Raw genomic sequence first — 24,370 nt, 5'->3', positions numbered from 1 at the left:
GCAAGTACTGTCTTTTGACTAGCTTCTTCGTTTCTAAAAAATTTAGCCTCAGAATTGCGTTCACTGTGATATTTACTAAACTATGCTGAATTATTGAAATCTCTCTGTATTTTCTGGAGTTTCTACTTTTACAGCAATCTGATATCCCTTAGTATGTTACCTTCATCATTTTGGTCAAGTATTCAGAGATACAGTCTTTATACTGCTTTTTTACTGAGGCCTGAAATTTTAATCCATACCAATTCTGTTGTTCTTTTACACAATTCTTTTCTATATAACTGATGCTGAAGTTTTCTCTAACATATTGTAACATTCTTCCATCTCCATGACCGATTTAATTTTCTGTATACTTTTTGTCTCTATGTCATAGCATCTCAGCTCCTTGACTTAATTTCTATCCCAGAGACTTTTCATCTCACTTTTCATGTCTGCTAAAGGATCCTTTTTGGGTGCCTTTCCCAACCTTCTTCATCATGTCCAGTTCTTATATTTTTTCCATTCAGTTGAAACCTTCATATAGTTTGCTAGGCAAAATTTCTTGTTTCAAATTATTAAGAAAAGAAAGTTATTACCATTCTTTGCAATGCCTGTATAATTTTTACTAGGTACCTGCTCATATAGCTTTTCTCCACTGAAGTAAAGAATCATTTTACTTTCCTTTTGAGAAAGGAGTTGACAAGGCTGAGCATTGGTAAGCCAGTTCCTGAGGGATGCAGTGTCTCACCATCAGCCTCAAAAATTAAAATGGTGGAAGTTTTAGTCAACCAGATTCTGAAAGCACAAGCTCAGAAGTGAGACTGTGTTGCTGTTACTTGTTAAAATTATAAAAAAATGCAGTAATTCTTTTTCTGTCACCCTTCACAGAAGCACTATTTAACTTCTCTTCTGAGCTACAGAGCTGGTGCTGGCCTTCAATGGCATCCTTGACTGTTCCCTGTCTCTACCCCTGCTTTTCATGTCTAGAGAGTTGTTGATCTAGAAGGAAGGGAAAGGGGAATTAACAAGGAAGCAGCCACATGGGATTGCTGGACTTGTGGAAACTTGATGGATAAAAGAGACGTAAAAAATGAGATTGACTAAATGTTTATTTCCTATTGATTTTACCCTCTGAGATTTGGGAAACCTTGTTTTTTTTCCTCATGCACAGTTTCTTTTTTGAAATATGAGTTTAAAGATCAGGAAAGGTAATAGGCTGACAATGCTGCAAAGTACGTTTTCATGTTTGCCCAGGCCAGATGTAACTGGCAGTTCTGTCTTCACCTATTAATACATCCATATGCCCTGAGGGTCAGCCATCCCACATACACCCCTGATGCAAAAGGGTTTCTTTATTGCCAAGCTTGTTCAGTTCTTTTCTTGATATCCTGAAGACTGTCCACTGGGGTGCCAAGTCTGACAGGGGTGAAGCTCATGCATTTGTATGCTGGGCAGATTAACTACAAGCTCTATAGCAGGTAAATCTTGTTACTGATTTTAAGTTGGGTCTCGGAGACAAAAAATGAGTCTGATCTGGAGAGAACTGCAAAAATATCTGCTACAGAGTCTGTAATTAATCAATGGAGACAGAAGCTCCTTGCATATGAACCAACAGCTTTATCCTCAACCCTGTAAAATCCTGGATTTGCAAATGTTTCTTAAGTTAACATTTTTGTGTTTCAATAGCCATTATGGTTTCCTGCAAAGAACCTGAGTTATAAGAATTGCTTGCTTCAAAACTAGTGCCCAAAAACACAAGAGGATATAAAGATTAATCAGACATCTTGAACAGTAACACATTGTTGTGCAATGTAAATTAGAGTTAATGTAACTTATTTTTCCATCTTGGTCTTCCCAACCTTTTTCCTTCTCTCAAAAAATTTCCCAAGAAAATCTATGTTTTTTACCTTTGTATTTAGAATGGAGAAATTGTTGAGCTCATTGCAGTAGGGAGTACTACCTGGAACGATCTTGCATCACATTATAAAGTGCTCTGTTTGATTTTGACTGCATACATTTGAACAGTATAATGCTGTCACAAAATGTTCTGTGAATGTACTTGGGATTTAATACTTTTTTGAATTACAGAGCTTTTCTAAAAGGTAGTACTGCTTAGGTTGCAACTCTTTGAGAAATATGTGGCAAATCAGGAACTTGCTGTTGAAGAACTGTGAGAATACATATTTGATTTGCTGTAATTTATGCCTGTATCTGATATATTTAATCTGTATGGATGAGAGGTATTTGGTTTTTATAACCAAGGACTTACAATTCAAGATTATCCAACTGGTAAAGTTCTGTTCTCTACACAAGGCATTATTTAAGTACATTTCTATCTCTAAACATTGCATTATAAACTAGAGAAGACTGATATTTTGACAAGTAGAGAGAGCTATAATTTTCAAGTGTTCGCATTCAGTCATTAAAAATGTTTCTTGTAAAATGTGATTTTCTTGAAATACATTTCCTAGCATTTACCATTTGGCCTAAATGTAATACTATAAAGTGAATGTGGGTTTTTCACAAGTTAAAGCAAAATATGCAAACCTATAAATAGCTATCACTTTCTTCTCTAAATGAAAATGTTCTATTAAATAGCATTTCACGTATGGTGAAGTAGTCTTTATGTAGCCAACACCTTTTGTTATCCATATTCATTAAAACTTTGAACTTAACTTTTCCCTATATTCGGTGTGGAATATATTGTTTATACCAATGCAATACTATTACAATAGCTGAATATCAGGTAAAATCAACAAGACTATTATGTGTTTGAGCATCCAAGCAAAATTGTCTCTGTTGTGCAGAAATGTGCATGTGTATGTGTGTAATCATCCATTTTTTTTCTCTCCAGTTAGGTGTATGGTTTTCCTTGGGCTGCGCATACATTGCTTTAGAAGGCTACGAAGGTGCTGCCAAAGCATTTCAGCGCTGTGTGACATTGGAACCAGATGTATGTACTTTTCAACAAGTGATTCAAATGGCTTATCTAAGAGTAACAAGGATGTTTTCGTTATAAACGAGCAAAGCAATAATGAAAAACTTGTTTAAACCTTAGCCCCTTGAATAAATGAAACTTGTGCATGAAGGATATATTTTTGTCATGAGACATCATAAAAATACTTGCCCAATCCGTAACTTTGTCCAAGTATGCATATGTGAATATTAAAATATGATGAGCAGAAATTTATGTTTGCACACATTGGTAAAACAGAGAAAAGGGAATGAGTGGGCTGTGAGGAGTGCAAAAGAGATAAACCGAAAAAAAATGAATTAAAATACTTAGTTCTGTAAGTAATCAAATTCTCTTGAAAAGCAAGTCAAATAAGTGGTGGTGTGACAGGTAAATATATAACTGTATCATTCATGAGCAGAAGCAAAACAGAACTCTTAGCCAGTTTTTCAGGATGCTTGAGGCAAGCACATGTGCAATGTTGCTATTTGAGTGTGACTGTGCATTGAGATAGCAGAGGTGTCAGCTGGATTTACCCCTCAGGAATGCACTGGCAGTACTTTTGTCACAAGGCCAGACTGCCAGCATGTTGCTCGCTTAGAGTTAATGCCACCTACTTGGTAGAAACTATTATTCGTTCTTTTGGGGAAAAGAGTGAGAGGTCAATGAAAGGTGAGAGAGTATTAGTTTTTCTTTATTAGTAAGATTAAATAACTTGGGGGGAAAATGTACATACAGACAGCCCTGTATTTAACTGGAATTTTTACTTTGTGTATTCATACTATTTGTTTCAGTACAGTAGAGTTACTTCCAAGTAGAGACACTAAAATTTCCACTTATCTGTCTGTGGCCTGTATTTGATTGTATTCATAAGAATAAGCCAACTGACTTCTCAGTGGGTTAAGTGATTTTTCTTTTGTGAGTGAACGATGCTGGGCTTGCTCTCAGTTATGGAGGTGAAACCTACTTTTATACAATGAACTACAGCAATGTAATGACTGTTTTTGTGAATTAAGCCTCAAAAACGTTTCCCAACACAATTTAAATGCTCCTTAAGCCTGAGGATAGCCTTCATTACCAGGGTACATTTCATTGCATTCAAATTTTTACTGGCTGTCACTTTGCTGAAGTCATTGTTGCAGCTTCAAATTTACAGGAGCATAAGGTGATGGGCAGGATCATCTCGGTTCGTGACTCTGCTGATTTTACCAGAGGAAAGATTATCTGAGCACTCAGTTACCCTTTTCAGCTAAAACAGTTGATAAACGTTGTTGGAACTGACCCTCTTAGCTTTGCCTGAGGTGCATTAGGGGACATTCAGATAGTTTTTTCCACTACTATAGCAGTGCAGGTAAGTAATCTCCAGATAGTGAAAAGTGATGAGGTGCTGGGAGCACTGACCTCACCAGCCATACCAGCCAGATCCAGAAGAGGATGCCTGTTTACAGTTTAAACTGAAGCCAAGAGCTGACTTAGTGTATGCCAACCAGAAGGCAGTTAATTGATATTTACATACCGGATTGTTGCTGTAGTCAGTAATATTTATGTATTTCTATTTTAATGTAATTTCTAAATGAATGTGATCTTTTGACTGCCTTGTAGCAAATATGTGTTTATATGTGTGATTAACAAAATTGATATTTCACAGTAGTTTCATTTATGTATTTTTACCAAGTAAGCATAATATAAGTGAAATTTTTTTATACTTTTCCTTTATCATTACAGAATGCTGAGGCCTGGAACAATTTATCAACTGCTTATATCAGATTAAAGCAAAAGTAAGTACTTCAATAGGATTAGAAAATACTGGTTCAAAAATAAATAATTGGGATTTCCTTTTTTTGATGTTGAGATTTTTTATTCTTATAATGTGGTTACCATATCTTTTGTATTTCTTATCCCTTCAGTTCTCTCTCCCAGGCTGGATCATTGAGAACTTATTTCATTTTTCAGGAAATAGTGTTTCATAAGCTTTATAAAAGTAGCAACCCCTCACTCTACATTTTTTCTTATTAAAAGTATTTATGATGTAGTAAGTACAACCAGTGCAAAACATTCATATTAAAGTTGGAAACTAATTTGACTGTGAACTTAAAAAGATGCATCCATTTCAAGCAAACTATATATTCAGACCAATGTCAATTCATACTACATTAATTTCATGTAGCTTTAAGGGAAAAAACAGGCAGTTTATTTTTTATATTGCAAAAGCAGATGGAGATCCATGCAAACACTAGCTCACTTGTTCTTTTCCATTCAAATTAACCATTAGTATAAGAAGCTTTGACCTAAATGGACTGTGTTTCTTATTTTGTATTTCAACTCAATGCAATAAAAGTTAGTTGTAGACACAGAATACCTGAAAGAACTTAATCTTTGAGAAGAATTTTCACATTATAATTTTTCCTCTGAGAAGGAAACAAAAGAACTAGATAATTTTTTTAAAACCTTACTCAAAATATGGCATCAATTTATATGGTTATGTAGTCAGGCGGTAAACTGGAAAAAAAGAGAAAAATAGTAGTAAATTTACATTAAAAAGGTAAACTGGTAAATATACTAAGGAAATGTGGGAAGTAATATCATAAATGGATTCAAGAGATGATTTGATATGCTAATGGGAGCAGGATACAGGAGAAAATGACAGTTAGAATTAACTACTCAGGACTAAAAGGTAATAGAAATCAGGAGCCTGTTTTACCTTTTCAGTAGTTCCTTTCATCTTCAGCGGTGCCTTGAGGATGCCCAATTTTTTGTCTTAGACTGCATGTGCATAAAGTTCAAAAGGGTATGTCAGATGCTCAGTGTACTGGCTTATGCTTGTTTCATGAAAGTGTCTTTAATCCAAATATTTTTTCTGCCTGTTCATCTACTACAAGGCTGAGAAACTACTGAATGATGAGTTTTCACTTTATTGGTTTAATTTGATATTTTTAATCTACACTTGTGATTTAACATGCTAATTACATACAAAACTTGTGACCTGTTTGATATTTTGTCAAAAGCGGTAAAGGGGTGCATGTTTCCAAGGTTTTTTTTCCCACAGGAATCACACGAGAGAGAAATATGTGTAGAGGAATTCTGAAGTCAGTATTATATGCTGATAGCTGAGTCTGCCCTGTATTTGCTGTGGAATAGCAACTGCTTTGATTATTTGTGTGGTCACTTACAGATCAAGACTGTGTGTGAGTTATTTTATCCCAATCTCAAAACAGAGGATCCATAGTAGTGCATTTCAACATAATTTATTTGGGGGGGGAAGGGCAGTTTTGGTGGTAGTGTAAATTCTTATTTTTCAAGCCTTCTAGCTGGCAAAAAAAAAAAAAAAAAAAAAAAAAGGAAAAATATATTTAAGTTACTTGTTGTCTTTTGCTCCCTCATTAAAATCAAGCTTTACTCCAACCAGGCTCTTAAATCAGTCCCGCCCAAGATTTCTGGTGCATTTGAGTAAGGCGTAGAGTCTCAGACAACAGATGCATAAAATGTGTAAGTCTTTTTGAAAAGTTTACACAAACAACTTATTGACACCCAAATGAAAGGGGTTTTGTTGGTTTTTGGGCTTGTTTACTTTTTAAGAGACCACAAGTTTTGTCTATTCTTAATTTCCTCCAGAAAAATTAATTGTGATGAAAACAGACTCTCCTCTTCAGTTTACCAGAAAAACTTCTTTGGGTGCCAAGAGGCCTTTGAGATCTAGATCTTGTATTTCTCAGTGCAGACTGCAACTGGCCCTCTCCCCTTTGAGTGAAAGGTTCTTCGTTTCCAAGACAGGATGACACACAGATACTGACTGCTGTTTCCTGATTATATATGAATTGGTTTAACTGTTGTCCTGGTTAAGGATAACTCCATCATTGTATGAGTTATTAAATATATAGGAGGTTTGTTTTGAGAACCTAGAGGACTTTATTAGCATAGCAAGAATGATGATTTGAGGATTGTGATTTCCATCCCATCCCTTTGGTATCTTGGCTACATTTCACAGTTCCATTTGATTGGCATCTGCCCCCCGATAAGTTATTAACTTTTTTGAGAAGGTGAGGGAGATCATACAGGCTAATCCTGCGGATGTTGAAGAGCAGTTTCAGAAACAGTTTCTCAAGGTGACTGGGGTACATCGGTCAGCCAGAGCATCTTCCAGCCTGTGAAAGAGCTGTGGCAGATCCCAGCTTCAATTGTAGCAAAATCCACAGGGGAAGGAGCAGGTCTCTATGCTTTTCTAATATAATCTATCAAAATCAGGGTCTGAAATCCCTTACTAAGACTGTTAATGGTGGAAGAGACCTAACTGTTAGCACATTTACTTGACAGCACCACATACATCAGTATATCAGAAGAGAGAGAAAAAGGGGGGTGAACTTGGAAAGATCCTGCTTGTGGGCTGTTCTGCCACAGCTCTGCCAAATGACCTGTTTTCCTTCAATAATTTCGCTCTATCAGTCAGCTCTCTTGCATATATATGGTAACTCTTTTAATACCATGGCAGTTATTTACAGTTTTGCCTGACCCAGCAATTCCAAACTTTCAATGGCCTGATCCACTAGTCAGACATTCCCTTTTCCTGGCTGGGATATTTATGCTCTCCTGGACCCTCTTTTTGAAACTCAACCAACAATTTATTTGAACTGTCTTTCTTGAAAGACAGCACTTTTAGGAACTCACTCAAACAATAGAGCAAGTGAACTGCAAATTTTGATAACAAGCCATCTTTATGTTATCTTTATTAAGAAGAGATTTAGGAATATTTTTACCAGCCTGGGAAAACGCTGTTTCAAGTTTTCATTTAGAAGAATTTATTCCTCTGTGTTTTTTCTACATATCATGACTGTCCAGCTCAGAGTAAGCTTCAAGTCCAAAGAACCGTATCATTCTGATTCTCTGGGAAACTTTTGTTTAGTTTCATATTTACTGAAACTTTAGACAGCTTTAAACATTAGGCACCCAGACCTTAGCAACATATGCTTCAGATTGCATTAAGACTTCTTCCTCCCTCTTCTTCTTATCTGGAAGCATTGATTTCATGTTCTGCAGGAGGTTATGTCAATGTAAACGGTAGGTCAGCTGCTTTCAGCCCAAATTCTCGATTTGGCCAAACCGTCTTATGTTCCTTACCAGAGAATGCCATTACTTATCTCCTTGAATAAGGGAATGGTAAACAGTTGCCTGCAGTGGATCCATATGAAAAAGTAAAGATGCCTCCCAACTTGATAGTGACCTTTTAGTTTTTCTGTCCACCTTTATTCCACAAGACTTTCTCCTGCCACTGTGAAATAGTTAACTAGGCAGCACCTTTGGTGAAGGACCCTAATAGTGTTTGGGGCCACTTCTGACACACAGCAGTGTGGTGTCAGGGAACAGAGAGTGGAAGTAAAGCTTCCAGCTGGCATAAGAAAAAATGCTGAAAATGCTGGGCTTCTCTGCAAGGGGTATGCATGTTCACCATGTGCAAATGTTAAAAATAAATCACGAAAAACTGTTATTGTTGTGACAAAATGAGTCAATATCATTATGTATCTGCCAGGAACTCAGTGGTTTTTAATTTTTTAATGGGTGTTACAACTGCAGCATGAGTGGGATTGTTTTCTCATGGTCCCAGTTAAAAATTCAGAAAAGAAAATAATGAAATAGATGGCACAATTATAATGATTTTTTGTCTAAATGTAATTATGAGAGCTAACGTAGGAATCACCTAGTTCAGGCTCTACAGAGTGTACTGTGGAGTGAACTGATGGAAAGTAATTGGCAAGAGAGATTAAGGAATTATCAGTATTGTAAATTATGAACAATAACGTTTACATTGCACTGTTTTCCAAACCATTTTTTTTTTAAATAAGCAGCTTTTTAGTTGATACAATGCCAACTGTTTTTAATACAGAAATCTTCCATATTAAATCTTTAATATAGGCTCTTCTTTTTTTATTACCGATTAGAATCAAAGCATTCCGAACCCTTCAAGAAGCTCTCAAGTGCAACTACGAGCACTGGCAAATATGGGAGAACTATCTTCTCACCAGTACAGATGTTGGGGAGTTTTCAGAAGCAATTAAAGCTTATCACCGGCTTATGGACTTAAGAGAAAAGTACAAGGATACACAGGTGAGAAAGCTTTCATCTTAAGTCATCTTTAATTTTAGGATGATTTTTAGCCATCATTAATTTTATTTGTGTGACATGGAGAGATTTCTCCTGATAATGGTATCTGTAATGACAGTACACGTACCAGTGAAGTTATGTAGCCATCTAATTTTTTGAGATCCAGACTCAGCAAGACCTAGGTATTTAAAATAAAAATGGACAGAAAGGGAAACCTTTGCATCCAGATTGCCTTAGATTTTGCGGAAGGACAAATAATGAGCCTTGCAGTTTTAAGATCTATCCCTAAAAAAAACACAATCGTTCCTGCATATCTTAGTATCAGAAACACTATATATTATTTAATTTAAAGAAAGTTAAGCTTTACCCATGTGTTTGAAAAATCTACAAATGAGCCTTTGAAAGTGAGTTATGTTTCATAGATTGAATGCATTGCAATGTAAAGTAGCTATTTTACTCATCTTTCACTGTAGTTCAGTTCAGTTCACTTCTGTGTCAATGTACCCTCTGGATAAGCACAGGAGAACCACCTTTAACAGCTTCAATTGCAATGTTACCTTGCCTGAAACTCAGTCCTATCCAAGCAGGGTTCTATATATTCAGTGAAAATAGCAAGGTAAATGGGAAAGGCAAGCCAAAGTATCCCTAAGCAGAGTAGTGAAACATCTCCCAAAGCCTTTGCTTTTCATGGACCTGGTTGAACAGCTAATGAGCTCTTAGGGACTTTGTGTGTAGTACCAGCATGAGAGGACCCAGCTGCTGGTGGTTGTTGATCCCAGAAGTATGTCTCTCTTTTTATCCAATAAAAAGATGAAAAGTAGTTCTCCTAAACATTGAGAATTTGAGTCCAATGATGAGGAGGGAAAACAGAATTAATTATGGTTGTGGAAACATCTCATTTGTTCAAGGGGGGATGGGGATGTTAAAAACTTTTTTTCAGATCACTTTTTAATAACAAATTCTACGTAAGTACAATGCTTACTACTATAATATAAAGCTAGCCGTGCACAGGATAACATTCTGTATGAATAAAATGTTTGGGGTTTGATATGGCTGAACATTAAAAGGTCTCAAACTCTCTTTGCCCTAAAAAGTATCTATGGAAAATAGCCTTATATTTGGTAAAGATTAGTGTGTTTGGCAGCTACAATATTGTGGTACTGCTGGGGCTTGTGTGTTTATTCATGGAATGTCTTGCAGATGGTTGACCTTTTTGAATTTTTTTTTTTTTTTAATTTCAATTGATAATTTAAATAACATTTTTAGAGGTGGTCTACTGTATTATTTTAATCAGATTGACAACTGACAAAGAATATAACTTTCTACATGTATTTGTCCATTAGATATTTCAAGATGATACAGACTCCTATTAGTGTGTTTTGTCAAACTTTATGTAGGATATTTTATTAAAAAGTTTGGGGATGTTTCTTGCAATAAATTTCTGGGTTTGTTGTATAACTTTTTTTTTTCTCTTGTTCTCATACAACTTTTTATAATTTATTATCATTTTACATATAATATTTAATATAATGTAATATAATATGATATGATATAATGTAATATTATATCATTATATGTTATATGTGATATAACGTATAATATAATAATTATCATTTTACAGAAGGTGATATATATGTGTGTGTGTGTATATATATGCTACATATCCTAATTTTTTTGCCTCCTAATTTTAACTTTGGCTTCTGATATGTAAAGTGCTTTATGGATTTAATCATAACTTCTAATTCAGTTTCCTCAATTAGAAGGAATTTGCTAGTTGGCCGAGAAAAACATCAGAGCCTGATTAAAGAATTTCAGAAAGGCTTTAATCAATAAACTTACAAGGAAGAGAAGTCCTGCAGCAAAACAAAAAAAAAAGCACATAAAACTAAAAGCTTCTGCTGAGATTGTTTGCAAAACTCACTATTAATTTCTGAGCCTCTCCTATTTGTCAATGGGCCTGTATTAAATAGAGATGCTCTATAACCCTCTTGTGCAATTGTGTTTTAACAAAGTAAAATCAGGAGCATGAGTAAGTGGAACCATACACCTCTGTTCCCATGCAATACAGTATGATCTTCTCTCAAGTCATATTTAGTATTTGTGGCTGACGTAGGTTTAATTGATAGACTGCTAAGCTAGATGACACAGTGGTGAGAAATAAGGTAGGAATTTAAAAATCAAGAAAAATAAATATGCACAGGACAGCAAGAAACAAGTCATTGATTCCAGCTTTTTGTGAAAGAAGGAAGAGAGGGAAAAAAAAAATCACTTTTAGCATCATTGTTGTTGCAGAATACCCCTTGTGAGACTGAATCCATCAGTAAGAGTGTGCAATTGAATATATAATTTGAAATGTCCTTGGTTTGTGTAGTTCCATCAGATTCTTTTATTTCAGCATGGTATGCAGTTATTCGTAAATCAGTAATTTCTTCTAATAACAGTGAGGCATTCCAGTCTTCATGTGTGATTTTTTTTGTTTGGTTTTTTTTTGTTAGGCCATTGCTGTCTTTTTGTGCGAGACTTCTGAATACAGAATGCAGCTTTGGGAAATTTTGCATCTGAGCTATTCTAATTATTTAACGATGTCATCCTTGTGGCACAGGTTCTGAGATTAGGATGTTATGAGGCTTGAAGATATGTATGTACAGATTATGCAGACAGAATTCAAAAAGGAAAAACTGAAGGGCTCTTTATAAATGAGCAGCAGTGCAATTAAAGGTTACAGCAAATGACATACTTTCAAAAGCCTCAGCTTCTTAGGATTCCCCTTATAAAGTCATAAGCATACTTTCTTACTTTCCTTACTGGTTCTTAGAATTCTACGAATTTCCATATTCCTTTTAATGTTCATGAACCTACTGAGAAATGCACCTTGAAAACCTTTAATGTAGATGTTATGTAATAAAAGATCAAGCTCACTGGATTCTCTATAGTTTTAGCTGGTAGACCAGTCACTAGAAAGCACCCAAGGAGAAAAGCCTTGCCTGTTGTACTCATTAGTTTAGTCTCTGATTATTCATCTGAGGTGGTGAATGTATCTGAAAGCTTTCTGCAACTGCTAATCACATTACTTTGTACCGTGTGCTTATTTGAGGAGGCAGGCAATCTTTTTTACTTGGTTAACTGCTGTTCTGTGAATAACAAAGTTATTAAGCTGCTTTGCTACATTGCTTTCAGAAACCAGATCTTCATCCTGTGCTGTCAAACTATGAATTCAGAAAGATGGACAAATGGTTCCTTTCTGCAATTTTGTGTTCTTGAGAATCTAGCAAAGATTTCTGTTACCCTTTCCATCAAATACCACCCTCATTTCGGTGCTTCATGTTGCCAGACTATTTCTAGTAAAAGGCTGTAAGAGCATATTCCAAGGGGATTTTGAGGAGCGAGGATAGCAGTTAATACTTTTTGGAGCCCTCTTTCTTTTCAGTAGCTCACGAATGAGAATTGTCTTTATAATAAAGCTTTATTTTGGGAGGGGCATAGGGAGACCTCATATATTGCAGATTTGTCATTTTGGGTTTGGTGTCTTAAAGGTTCTTTTCGTACTAGAGTGATGTCAAGTTTAACTAGTCTTAGAGAAACTTCTAAAAATGGTTTGACCAGTGAGTTTTATCTTAAAGGAGCTGTTTGGAGAAGAATTGTGGAATGAGAGTAACTGATAGCAAGCACAGCATTTTAAAATTATTTGGTTTGTGTCTAAGGTTTTGTCCTGTAGTGGTTTTTGTTCAGTTTTTAGTAAACACATATTATTCACAAAAACAAAGGAGGAGGAGGAATGCAGGTGGTGTGATATCATCCTAAACACAAACTCACTCTACAGTGGTCACATGGAACCCAATTAATTAAAAAAAAAACCAAATGCAATCTGCTGCATGTGTGCGATCCTGGGCAACAGAGCATTACTTTAGTAGTTTAGTATATATCACAGTTTGAAATGTCTCAAAGATATTAATTAAAATTTAACACTCAAGACAACTATCTAAAATTGAAAGCTCCGTTACACTGCTAATACTTTTTGCTGATTAGCACAATTCACTTGCAATTTGAAATAGCTTACTTAACAGCTGGGCACAGCCAAGTAGTGTTAATGATTCATCAGTGTTTAATGAACCCCTTTAATCCGGGCTTTCACACTAGCTTTATTTTAACTGCTGTAGTGCTAAAGCTTACATGATGAATTATAAAAAAGATATATTATTACGATGAAAGTGTAAGCAAAGCCTGAACTCCACAGGAATACACCTTATCTTTAAGTTGCTAAATCCTTCTGACTGAAGAAACCCATTTTTTTTTCACATGCAAACAAAATATCATTTGCTTTAAAACTCTTGATAACTCCAAACGATACTCATGTGACCTAGTGTTTTGGACTTTGAGTAACAGTTTTGTTAATCTGAGAAACAGAAGAGTCATACGTGTATGTATGAATCCTCAGGACCAGTTTTACTTCCTTTCCAAAAGAAAATGTAGTTTGATGTCTCTTCTTAAACCTCTTTTCTGTTTTGTTTTGGTTTGTGAATATTTTGTTGTTGTTGTTTTTGTGTTTTGTTTCTGGTTTTGTTGTTGTTGTTTGGTTTGGGTTTTTAATAACAATGCTGTAGTAATATCAATACTTGCTGGTGTTTTTCTAGCAAATCATTATAGAAGACTTAATTCATTTCATGCTGGGTCTTAGTCCTTTAGATCCTAAATGATGTATGCGATATGAATTTCAGAACTTTTGGACTATTAGTAGTTGATCACATTTTGTATTATGTGAAAAGCTGAGCTCTTTAACAGGAAAGACAAACAGCCACTTTAGGGTTATACTCTTATGGTTTTGGGGGTGGCGGGGGCTCTTTAGCTGATGTTCAAATGCTGCTATGATTTCATATTGATTATTAAAAGATACCAGGGAGATGTGTATTTTTTTCACTTTTTCTGTTACATAGATTTGTTTCATAACATCATCAGCCATTTTTAGTTATATGGTGTTTTTTGCCAAAGCCTTACAATATCTGAAAAAACTCAGTAATTAATTCTTGAGATGCATGGTAATTGAGTCATTCTAGAGAAGAAAAGTTTTTTTAGGAAACTGAGATATCACAAATATAAAACTTGATACGTTTTCATTTTAAGTTTAATATATTAATACTTTGATACTGTCGTCATTTTTACCTTACTTTGTGCCAGTGAACTCGGTTTGTAAGGATGCACCTCTGTCTTGCTTTTCCTAGAGCAGTGGTATTTTTATGTGGTTTGGGGCTATTGACACAGCATCTTTGAAACTGGTTTTATTACTCCTATTAATATTGCTATTAATGTGATTTCATTGTAAGTATTGATATCACATGGACAAAAATGGTGAAGCATTGAAGTTGCCAAATAATAGTCTCACAAGTTAGGAAGCATCAGCAGGAAGGTGTTGGTGTACCTTTTACTGGCAAGTATCTTGAATACAAAATTTACAACACTTCTGTTTTGTTTTTGTAATTATTTCTTCCTCAATCTCTCTGTCTTATGCGCTACACAGGACACGTAGTTCTCACTTAAGAAGCCACAGTTTTCTGGGGTTTATTTTCTTCTAGTTCACCGCATGATTCAGTGTCTTGATTTACATTTACTGTTTCTCCTTTTACTGAGAAGGAACTGAGGCACAGCAAAACTGTTCTCTAGTTCTGTGTCTGTTTTGGGACACAAAGACTCATGTGTTTTTTGGGACACTTGGTTATTATGTAGCATTTCAGACATGCAAAGCCCAACTCCCGTTGAATTTGCCAGCAGCTGCAAGCGTTCAGCATTTCTGCAGCACAGATGCCACCTTCTCAAGCCAGTGACTGAGAAGGCAAGGATGTTAAATGAGTACTTGTAAAAAGCTTCATCGAAATGACCTGACTAGTAATTCACCAAAGTGTGTTAAACACAGAGTTTCCCAGGGTAGTATTCGGTTGCCTTCTACTTTCCTATCTCATCCACTACACATCTTTCAATTTTCTGCAGTTAATTAATTAGAGGTCCTGTAAATGCTAATGTCTTCTGTTACCTGAATTAATCTGATTCAACCTGTTGACTCATCTTTTTATTATAGAACCATATTATAAGGTGAAAATATCTTTATGATACTGCCACAATTTCCTATACCGATGTTTTTCACACTAGCCTGTCCCAGTAACCCAAATTTCTGTCTTAGTTCTTTGGCCTCTTTATCTTCACCAACCATAGAATCTTATAGATGGGGTTTAAATTAGTTGAGTTACTTCCCTAATACTTTATATTTTATAATTACTGTCCTAATAATGTAATTCTATACTTGTCATATGGTACTACATTTGTATTATACTGAATCATTAATAGAGACCAGATACTACAGATATCATTATGCATACTGGTGTTGATTTGAGTTGAAATAAAATCTCTTTCCTGCTGCTTTTTTAAGGTGCTGGCTATTCTGGTGAGAGCAGTAGTGGATGGTATGGGTGATCGCACTGGAGAGTTAGCAAGTGGTTTGAAGGGGAAATTGCAAGAGCTTTTGGGCAGAGTGACTTCACGAGTGACAAATGATGGGGAAATCTGGCGGCTTTATGCCCAACTTTATGGAAATGGACAAAATGACAGTGGTGAAGATATCGAAAAGGTAAATGCATTGCGTGGTATGTTTTTATGGATACACACTTATGGTGCAACCTTTTTGTTCTCTAATAAACTATAGTGCTGTAGTGTGACATGCTTTTGTTCCAGATGTGTTTTGCTGTAATGTTTCTGTAAGCTTATCTTCTGCTTTTCGTGGTCCTACAGCACACATTTTTATTAACTAACAGAAGCAAGATGTTTTACATCAGTTTTTGTGGATTTTCAAAGAATTGCTCTATTTTATCAGCATTTCATTTTAAAACATCCTATCACAGCATGTGTGCGTTGTCTTGGATTTGTAATCTGAAGCTTTTCTTGACAGCAATCTGATGACTAGAATCTAATGGGGTTTTTTATTGCTTTTTTAAATTGGAATATTTGATTTGCAAGACAAGATACTGCAGCTTGTGGAAAAAAGTGGATCTTAATGGCGTGATCCAGTAGCATCATAAACCATCTATATTCTTCTTTGCAGTCATTAAAGGGAAATATATTTAAGACAGTTTATACCACAGTTAGAGTTCCCAGAGTAAAAGTGTTTTGTCCTCACTTAGTTTAAAATGGAATTGAACAATGCTATTTGATTCTTAATCTGCTGAACCTGATTGGTTTTCTATTTACCAGTCTCTGGTTTGGCAACGTTAACTTTCATCTCTTGTTCCTACCACTTCCCAGGTAATCAAGTTAAACGCATTTTCAAAATAACTATTCTGCTCTGCTTAGAATTGTTTGCTTTGTTGTATGCTGGAGTGTGCTTTGCATTTGGTATTAAATTGCCAAAATTCAGATAGTCTTGCACACTCCAAAAACACTTATGGGTTATCAGATCTTCACTGAAGCTGAAAATGCACAAGGTCAGTGTATGTTTCCTAACAGGGGTGTCCCTTTGGCCTGGGCAGGAACGTCAGTCTGGAGGATTGCTTGTTGCTTGATGTCAAGCATATTACACAGGTGGTTGGGCCTACAAATTGTATGCATGTAGGGTTAAACTTATAATTATCTGGGCCTTGCTCATTGTCTTCGTCTTTATACTTTGCCCTGTGAAATGCCTTGTTTTGTCATTGCTGGTGGCCCCTATACCTCCAAATCCTCCTTTTTTTTCCTTCTCTGTTTTTCTATACAGCTGAATAATAAAAGGGATTTGGCCTTTTTTAGAATTCAGAAATACAGACACTGCAATATCCTGTGATATATCCTCAAATTCTTACTCAGACATGTGAAGTAGCAGAGGCCCTGTCTATACTATAAATGTAATTGTTTCAGAATCTGGTTACATCACAGTATTTTTCACTAACCCAGTTAAAAACGTGGTTTCAATTTGTAGCGAAGACAGGATTTTAACTGTGTTTCCTAGTCAGACTGGTTATGGAACACACTTATTGTCTAGCTTGCCCTGCAAAATGGAATGTTTATGAGTACTTCAGGTGTGCTTACGTGTGTATCCAAGTATCCTGGTATTACGGTATGATAGATATAGATCATGAAATAACAAAACTGCCTACAGGCACAGCATATATTAATTCACAGCGTAAAAATTAATTTACAACACGCTAGATAATCACTGGTAGCTTCTCTTATGACATATTCTAAAGTAAAAATGTTCAAAACCAATATTTATTGGCTTCACTGCCACAAGCACCATCATGTGTCAGTCAGATAATAAGTGAACATAACTGTCTGTAGAAAAATTCTAGATGTATCATAGCGGTTTTCCACCCACGTTTATTATGCAAAAGGTCAGTGAATACTGAAAGGGCATTATTTCCTATATTGCAACATCATAGGACAAAGAGATGGGAACAGATCTATCACAGTGTCATGTACTTCCTTACAAATGTAGGGTTTGACTTTTATTCCATAAGGTTATACATTATTTAGTGCAGATTTAATTATATTTAACCAATATTGTTCCTAACATTGAATTTGAAAGAACAAGCTTTTATGTCTGGCTATTGTAATGGGTAGGTTGGTGGTTGATTTTTTTACCTTTCTGCTCTGCTGCCATATCTGGTGCCATTAACCACTACAGGCTACGGTTACAATTCACAACAGCACTTTATAAATTGAATCAAAGTCAGACAGGGTTTTCGAGTTAGGAGTGTAGAACCATTGAAGTGTTGGGTTTGTGAGGTTTTTTTCTTTAACTTAGCATATATTTACTCTTACACTCTTTTGTATCCAACCTGCCACCTCATTCAGGACTTCATTCTTTCCTATGCTGAATGCAGTCCCGTCTACCCCTTTCCCACTAAGGAATCTTTCCAAACTTCAAGTTTCCTGCTGATCCATACCCAGGCTATGAAACCCTTCTGTTCCTTGAACTTTCCCCAGCTAGTAACTCTTTCCTTCCAGGGTAAATCCAGGTTCCAGAAGTGCAAACAAACAGCGCACAAGACTTTGAATTCTTTCCGCTCCCTGACATCTGTCAGCAAAACCCCCCTAATTTGCTGCTCTGACTCAGACACGTGCAGACTGAAATCAGACTGCTCCAAAAACTGTTGTTCCTCCTCTTGGAAGTTCTTGCCTCTGCTGCCCAGAACTACTCCCAGTTATAACCTAGGTTATTATGAAAAAAAAAAATTGTATCTGGTTTGACTTAATACACCTTTAATGCAATTTACAGCAGCATGAGCAGTTCAGTCGCCTGTGCAATAGTGATTAGAGCTCTGGTGTGAGAGAGAAGGTAGAAGCTTCTGGGGTGACAACTCCCAGTTTTAATCTTTGTTCAGCAATCAGAAGTCTTTATTGTGCTCATGTACATATACCGCATTGAAAGCTTTTTATTTTTTATATGATATTTAAACTCTTTTAAAAAAAAGTTTGAAGTGTTATCCTTGAACCAAGCCGTGTAACTCCTGGCATATATTGATATTTGTTTTGTATTTCTGATGTTGTAGAAATAAAACAAAAGTCAAAAGCAAAAATTAATTTCTTCAGCTTTAAATTTTTCATGTTGTTTTTTTTTTTTCTTAATGGCACCCTACTTCCATATTGTTTACATTTCTTTTTCCTGTTCACACTGAGATCCAGAGCATTATGGCAGCTAATAGCTGTGCCTGTAAAATACATTATTTGCCAAGAATACATATAGAGAAAGAAAGCTTTGATGTATTCAGTTATAAATTTTTTAGATACAAAGTTGCTGTTCAAAGTACAAGTACAAATATTATTCCCTCTTTCATGTGTATTTAATTATGGTGACTTGGCAAACACGGGTCACATCCATCAGTCTAGACAGATTTTTAAAAGATAAAAATTAGCCACATGTTACTTTATATGCATCTCGTACTTGAGATGCAATATTGGTGAAGAACATCTGTGTTACAGCTGGTGCCTTACTGTTGCAGAGAAGGACACTACTCCAACTCACAGGAAATCAAGTGTAGTAAAAACATATTCATCTTCTGGATTGAGCATTAATTTCATAGATACTTAAAATTAAATTAGTCTCCTAATTTGTTTTCTCATGTACTGATCATTTTTTTTCCTCCATGCAGTCACTGCAGTGTCTTACTAAGGCACATAAGTGTGAAATTCAGTCAAGTGATTGGGAGAAAGATGTTTCTTCTTTTAAGGAAGTGGTAAAAGGAGCCATAGAGATTGCACATGGTATGTTCTACCTGAAATGAACTTTTATTAATTATGAAGAGTATAGCAAATATTTATTAAGCTTAGTAACAAAATAATGTTATACTTTACGTATTATATTTACTCCTACTATTGGGAGTCCTCCAATAGAGAACAGCATCCTGATAGTGCATACAAAAATATACTTGGAATAAGGCAGAAATTGTGTTGGATGAGTCAGTAAATATATGATTGGTAAACATGGAATCAATTAATTTCATGGTCTAGCAGTTTCATAATGCAAGTGAAAATACATCTGTAGTTCATCTCAGTCCTCAAATCGTCACGTAAGTTTGATTGACTGTGCCAGTCAGGAGATGGACAAAACTTAGACTCAGTCAGACTGTTTACTATCCTGTGATATCTGTGTTTCAGAAGGATACACATATCTGTTGGATTTAGAGGTATCATCTCAAAATTACATGACATTCTTTTTCTTTGTGTTTCATTTTGGGGTTATTACATTAAAAAATCGTCTGTGGAAGGTATCAAGATTTTTTAATTAAATGTTGTTTAAAGATTGTTGCTATAGAGGTAATGTTTTGTTGTTTTGTGGTCCTATTCTTCTGTGTTTGTATTCCAGTGGCCATAAAATGCAGCAAGAACAAATCTAATCATCAGGAAGCTTTGCAGATACTTTCTTCAGCTCGACTCAACTTACGTGGCTTGTCATCCAAAGCGAAGGTAGGAATGTTTGGAAGGAGGAATTTTTGTTTGAAAGCTAGAGGTCTTTGTTCTGTTGCCAGAAAGCATTTCTCTGGTTTGAGTAATTTATAGATCAAATAATACCTGCCTGTCCTACTACATAATCAGATGCATGTTCATCTCTACACTGTTAAGGATTCCAGTTCTAAGGAGGCTTCTATTTCCCTGCTAGGCTTTGACTGAAATAAACCTACTACTATAAAATGTCAATGCTATCTCTTAGAGTAAATTAGAATTTAACTTAAAATGTTAGGCAAACAGAAGTGAATGTTGGGAAGAAATCAGTCATTTCAGAGACCTGTTCCTTATGTGAGCAGTCATGGGGGGAAGCAGGGCAGTCTCAGAAAGAAAGGACCAAAATGTGTCAGGACTACTTTGCATCACTTGAAGTGTTTTTTTTTTTTTTTCAAAACCAGAGTGATTTATTAAAAGAAATAACTTTTAATAAGGTTTTCTTGGAGACCTTATCAATTCAGATACCAATTCATTGAAAAATGTCATCATGTTTGAATCATATGTTGGGTTTTTGGGTTGTGCCTCCAAAGCCAGGCACCCAAAGAGCTGAACCTGTTTCTGCACTGCTATTATCCTAATTTTAACCTTCTTCTTACAACACGAGACACAGCCATTGTTTAACTGAAGACTGATCTGGAATACATTTTTGTTCAAAATATACTTAATGTCTTAAAGAAGTATTTTTTCTGGCTGCATGTGGGGTGTAATAAATATGAATTACAGAGCATAAGTTTTATAATGTGTGCTTGTGTTAGAAAGTGTTGATCTGTCATCAGTGTGTTAAACTTGGCTCACTCTCTTTTAAGTCCGATAATTTTAAGGGTAAAAGCCTAGGAAAGTTGTATAAGCAGGCACAAGCTGGCTCTGTAGCTGTGCTTTGAGTTACTGGCATACATAAGTCTTCAGAAGGCAGAGAAAAAAGCCACAACATGTATGTTTTGTTGTGATTCACAGAATCGCTTTTATTTTAAAGAAAGTCTGTACACTGAGTACAACTGTAGAGAAAGCAGGACTACTTGACGTAAATGATATATATATACAAGTACAGGTGATTTATACTATCAAAGATCATGCAGTATCTGAAAGATTAATAAAAGGTGAGTCTAGTAAATTGTACTCTTAATTCCTGAAGGCACTAATTAAACGAACATCTCTGTTATTGGCAGATAATGGTGCCTCTAAGTTTTATGGCACTTCTGATAAAACTGACATGTTGGAGTTAAAATTATTGGTGTGACCTCATTGTTTTTGCATACTTTCCAAGATGCCATCTTATTTTGAATTCGAAGTTGTATTGCATTTTCAAAGTGTATTGTGGTTTAAAAGCTCAGTCATCTTCTGTAAGATACTATGCACAAACACTTTAGCATTGTTTATACCTGTCCGAGCTTGACTGCAGCATGTCCTTTTGCTGACTTGTAAGTCAGTATTAGTGTGAGGTTTTTTTCTTTTTCTCTTCTAACAGAGCAAAGCATTTTAAAAAAATGGACTAAGAGCAGACTTGGTTATTAAGATTTCAGGAGGAGTAAAAGAACAGTGAAAGTAACTTTTAGAAGATGAAATTCCAAAATTTTCGAGTCAATACATACAGGTGGAACAAATCAGTAGTCTCCATACAGGTTCAGCATTGTTGCTTCTTAGACATCTTGTCTTTCCTGGGATCTCCATCTCTGACATTCCAGCCCCTGTGTTGTGCCAGACTCATGATGCACCCACACTCTGCTGAAGGCTGCAACCCAAAAATGTGTTGTCAACGGGCTCCTTTCTGTACAGAGCCTTCTGGGCAGTGACATGCTCTGGCAAAAAGCATATTGGGCTCTCTTCTGCCCTGTGCCCCCTGCATCATTCAGATCTGGCAGACAGGGTCTCTGAAAAGGAGAAAAAGGTCATGAAGCTGCATTGGAAATGCATGAAAGGTAGGTACTGTTGTGGGGAAACATGGAGCACAAAGCCCAAAGAATGATGGTGCATGTGACTTCCCCAGGCGGCATCTAGTCAAATAGATCTCTTTTACTGTGTGGAGGAAAAGAAAAACAAAACAAAACATTCTGATTTATTTAGCTGTCTTAGCCAAAAAGAACCAAACTTTTCTGTCATATTCCCAGTGTGAGGTTTTTGGGCTGAAAGTCAGAAAAGTTTCTGTACTTGCAGCAGGACTATGTTCCTATTTTTATGTAAGATGTTCCCTAGTTCAATGACAACACTGTTCTGCGGCACACTGAAGACCTTGGTTCAGGCCTTTTAAGTACATTTTTGTTTGTATATGTATCTGTATTGTCCCATTATGTTTTGATGATATAATGATGTACAGATGCACTCCAGAACAACTCTTCTTGGTTTGTTTTTGTCTCTAAATGTACTCTTTAATTTGTGTCAAATGAAGTGTGAATCACTCTCCTTTACATAAGAAAGGGGAAACATATGTTTGGGTGTCGTGTCCTCCCCCCCATATTTCTGTGGAGTGGTACCTCACACAGCCTCCGTATTACTGGAGTCAAATGACAGGTCCTGGCCTTGCAATAGCAATGTGTTCTGGTGCAGCATGTGCAAAGTTCCAGTCACAACCTGGATATCTGAAGTCTTAGACAAGTCATTTAGCATTCCTCTCCCTTGGTTTCTCCATTAATCTCTGAAGATCCTGATTGCTCATGAGTTAGCTGCTTTATATTTCTGTTAGTCTTAAAGTCTTCAAGAAAAAAACAATTTTTATTGCTCTGTAGTATTTCTCTTGTATAACTTAATTATACACAGTGTTTCCACCCACACATGTCTTGCCATTAAATGTTAAAACATGTTTATTTGAGGTTTTGGAGAAAATGATGCAACAGAATATGACACTGGGAAAAAACGGCTATTAAAATTCACAGCTACTTACTTATCAGCAGGTGGGTTTGTAAACTGCAGTGACAGTATACGAGATGCTCTTCTAATTTGAGTTTCATGGTAAAGTCCTTTACTTTCTATGGGATCAGGAATCAGCGCAGGCAGTCAGAGCAGAAACCCAGCGTCCGCAGGAGGATTTGGCCCTTTTGGCAAAATATCAGGTGTGTTGCACAGACCTTAGGTCTATATATGTGTGTGTACATATATATCCATATATGCACCGTCTGTTCATTAGCTAGAAAATGGCCTTTTTAAAGAGATAGATACCATTGTTAGTACCAAAAATATGAAAGGCAGGATAGTGGTGATAAGCTTCCTGTATTCTGTCTCTACACTGAAATTGAGAAACTGTAAGCACGTTTTAAAATGATGTGTTTCTTTTTGTCATCCAGCAACATTTTGTAGATGCAACAAGTAACGAGGTTCGCAGTGAGATATCTGATGAGGTGACAACCATGAACAACATGATCGCTGAACTTCAGGAACTGAGCAACCAGCTCAGAGACCAGTGCTGACACACGGACCAAACTTCACGACAGGAAGACAATAATGACTTGGGTTTTTTGCCACAGCTTTAGCTGAGGAAACAGTAACAAATCTAATGCAGCAGCGCTCTCAATAAACTTTTTTCTGTACAGTGCTGTTCTTGTGGTCAGCTTTCTTCAGTGTTCAGGCTGCATTTTAAGATTAGTATTTGCTCGCACTGTCTTGCAAAGTTGCATGTTTTGGTTCTTCAGGCCCAGATTTCCTGGAACAGAGCTACTTGTGTTTATAAGGAGACTACTGAGGATTAGTTCTGCCTGGGTGCATCACTCACACCCGTTGCAGCAGGACAGGCGCCAGGGCGGGAACAGCCGCAGCAGAGGTGGGAGCAGGGCCAGCCTGTCACCCTCACCAGCAAAGGGCACAGCCAATCAGAGGGTGCGTTTCTCAGCCACTGGCCAATCAGCGGAGTTGTAGGGCTGGCCTGTGGTGGAAGGCTAGGTGTGGGCAGGCTGTCATGGCGGGGAGCACCAGGGGATGCCAGGGGGGCCAGGATCTGAGGGGACTTCCTCGTTCAGGAGGCACTTACCGGGTTTAATTCAGTGTTAATTGTTTACAGGGGAGTAGGAGTGGGGTCCCGAGAGTAAGAATTAAGCCTTTTGTGTTATTCTTGTAATAGAATCAAAGTAGTAGGATGTTTGCTGCATTATGGCTTACAAATAGTTATTACTTAAAGCAGTACTATTTTATTGCATAATACATAACCTGTGATCCATGGGCAATAGACTAGCACTTTGTTTGGGCCTTTTACAGGCATGGGAATTTCCCCCACTGAGGCAGCAATAAAATTGCAATCTAATATAAAATATTTATATCTGATTAGGCCTGAATAAGTTATTTTCATCTAGACTATTTTCCCTCATTTCATTTTTAAGAAACTTTGCTAAAGCTCTTCTTAAAATTTTTATTTTTTCATGGTTTTCCAGAAACTTATGCAAAACAGTTTCCTCACTTACCGTGATTTTG

At 36.3% G+C, this 24,370-nt stretch overlaps 1 protein-coding gene across 1 annotated transcript in view; it reads left to right on the top strand.

The window, feature by feature from the left end:
* Positions 1-23,498, top strand: part of TTC27 (tetratricopeptide repeat domain 27) — a 125,901-nt gene extending 102,403 nt beyond the window's left edge. The window contains exons 14-20 of the mRNA XM_065835803.2: positions 2,831-2,929; positions 4,655-4,707; positions 8,860-9,025; positions 15,438-15,635; positions 19,129-19,240; positions 19,842-19,942; positions 23,254-23,498. Of these exons, the coding sequence (XP_065691875.2) occupies positions 2,831-2,929; positions 4,655-4,707; positions 8,860-9,025; positions 15,438-15,635; positions 19,129-19,240; positions 19,842-19,942; positions 23,254-23,376 (852 nt within the window). The 3' untranslated portion in view covers positions 23,377-23,498. The remainder of the gene's footprint in view (positions 1-2,830; positions 2,930-4,654; positions 4,708-8,859; positions 9,026-15,437; positions 15,636-19,128; positions 19,241-19,841; positions 19,943-23,253) is intronic.
* The last annotated feature ends 872 nt before the right edge of the window (positions 23,499-24,370 follow it).

The sequence above is a fragment of the Patagioenas fasciata genome, chromosome 3 (assembly GCF_037038585.1).
Source record: "Patagioenas fasciata isolate bPatFas1 chromosome 3, bPatFas1.hap1, whole genome shotgun sequence".
In the NCBI taxonomy this organism is placed as follows: domain Eukaryota; kingdom Metazoa; phylum Chordata; class Aves; order Columbiformes; family Columbidae; genus Patagioenas; species Patagioenas fasciata.
The sequence above is the reverse complement of the archived record's forward strand: the minus strand, read 5'-3'. Positions and strand labels throughout refer to the sequence as shown.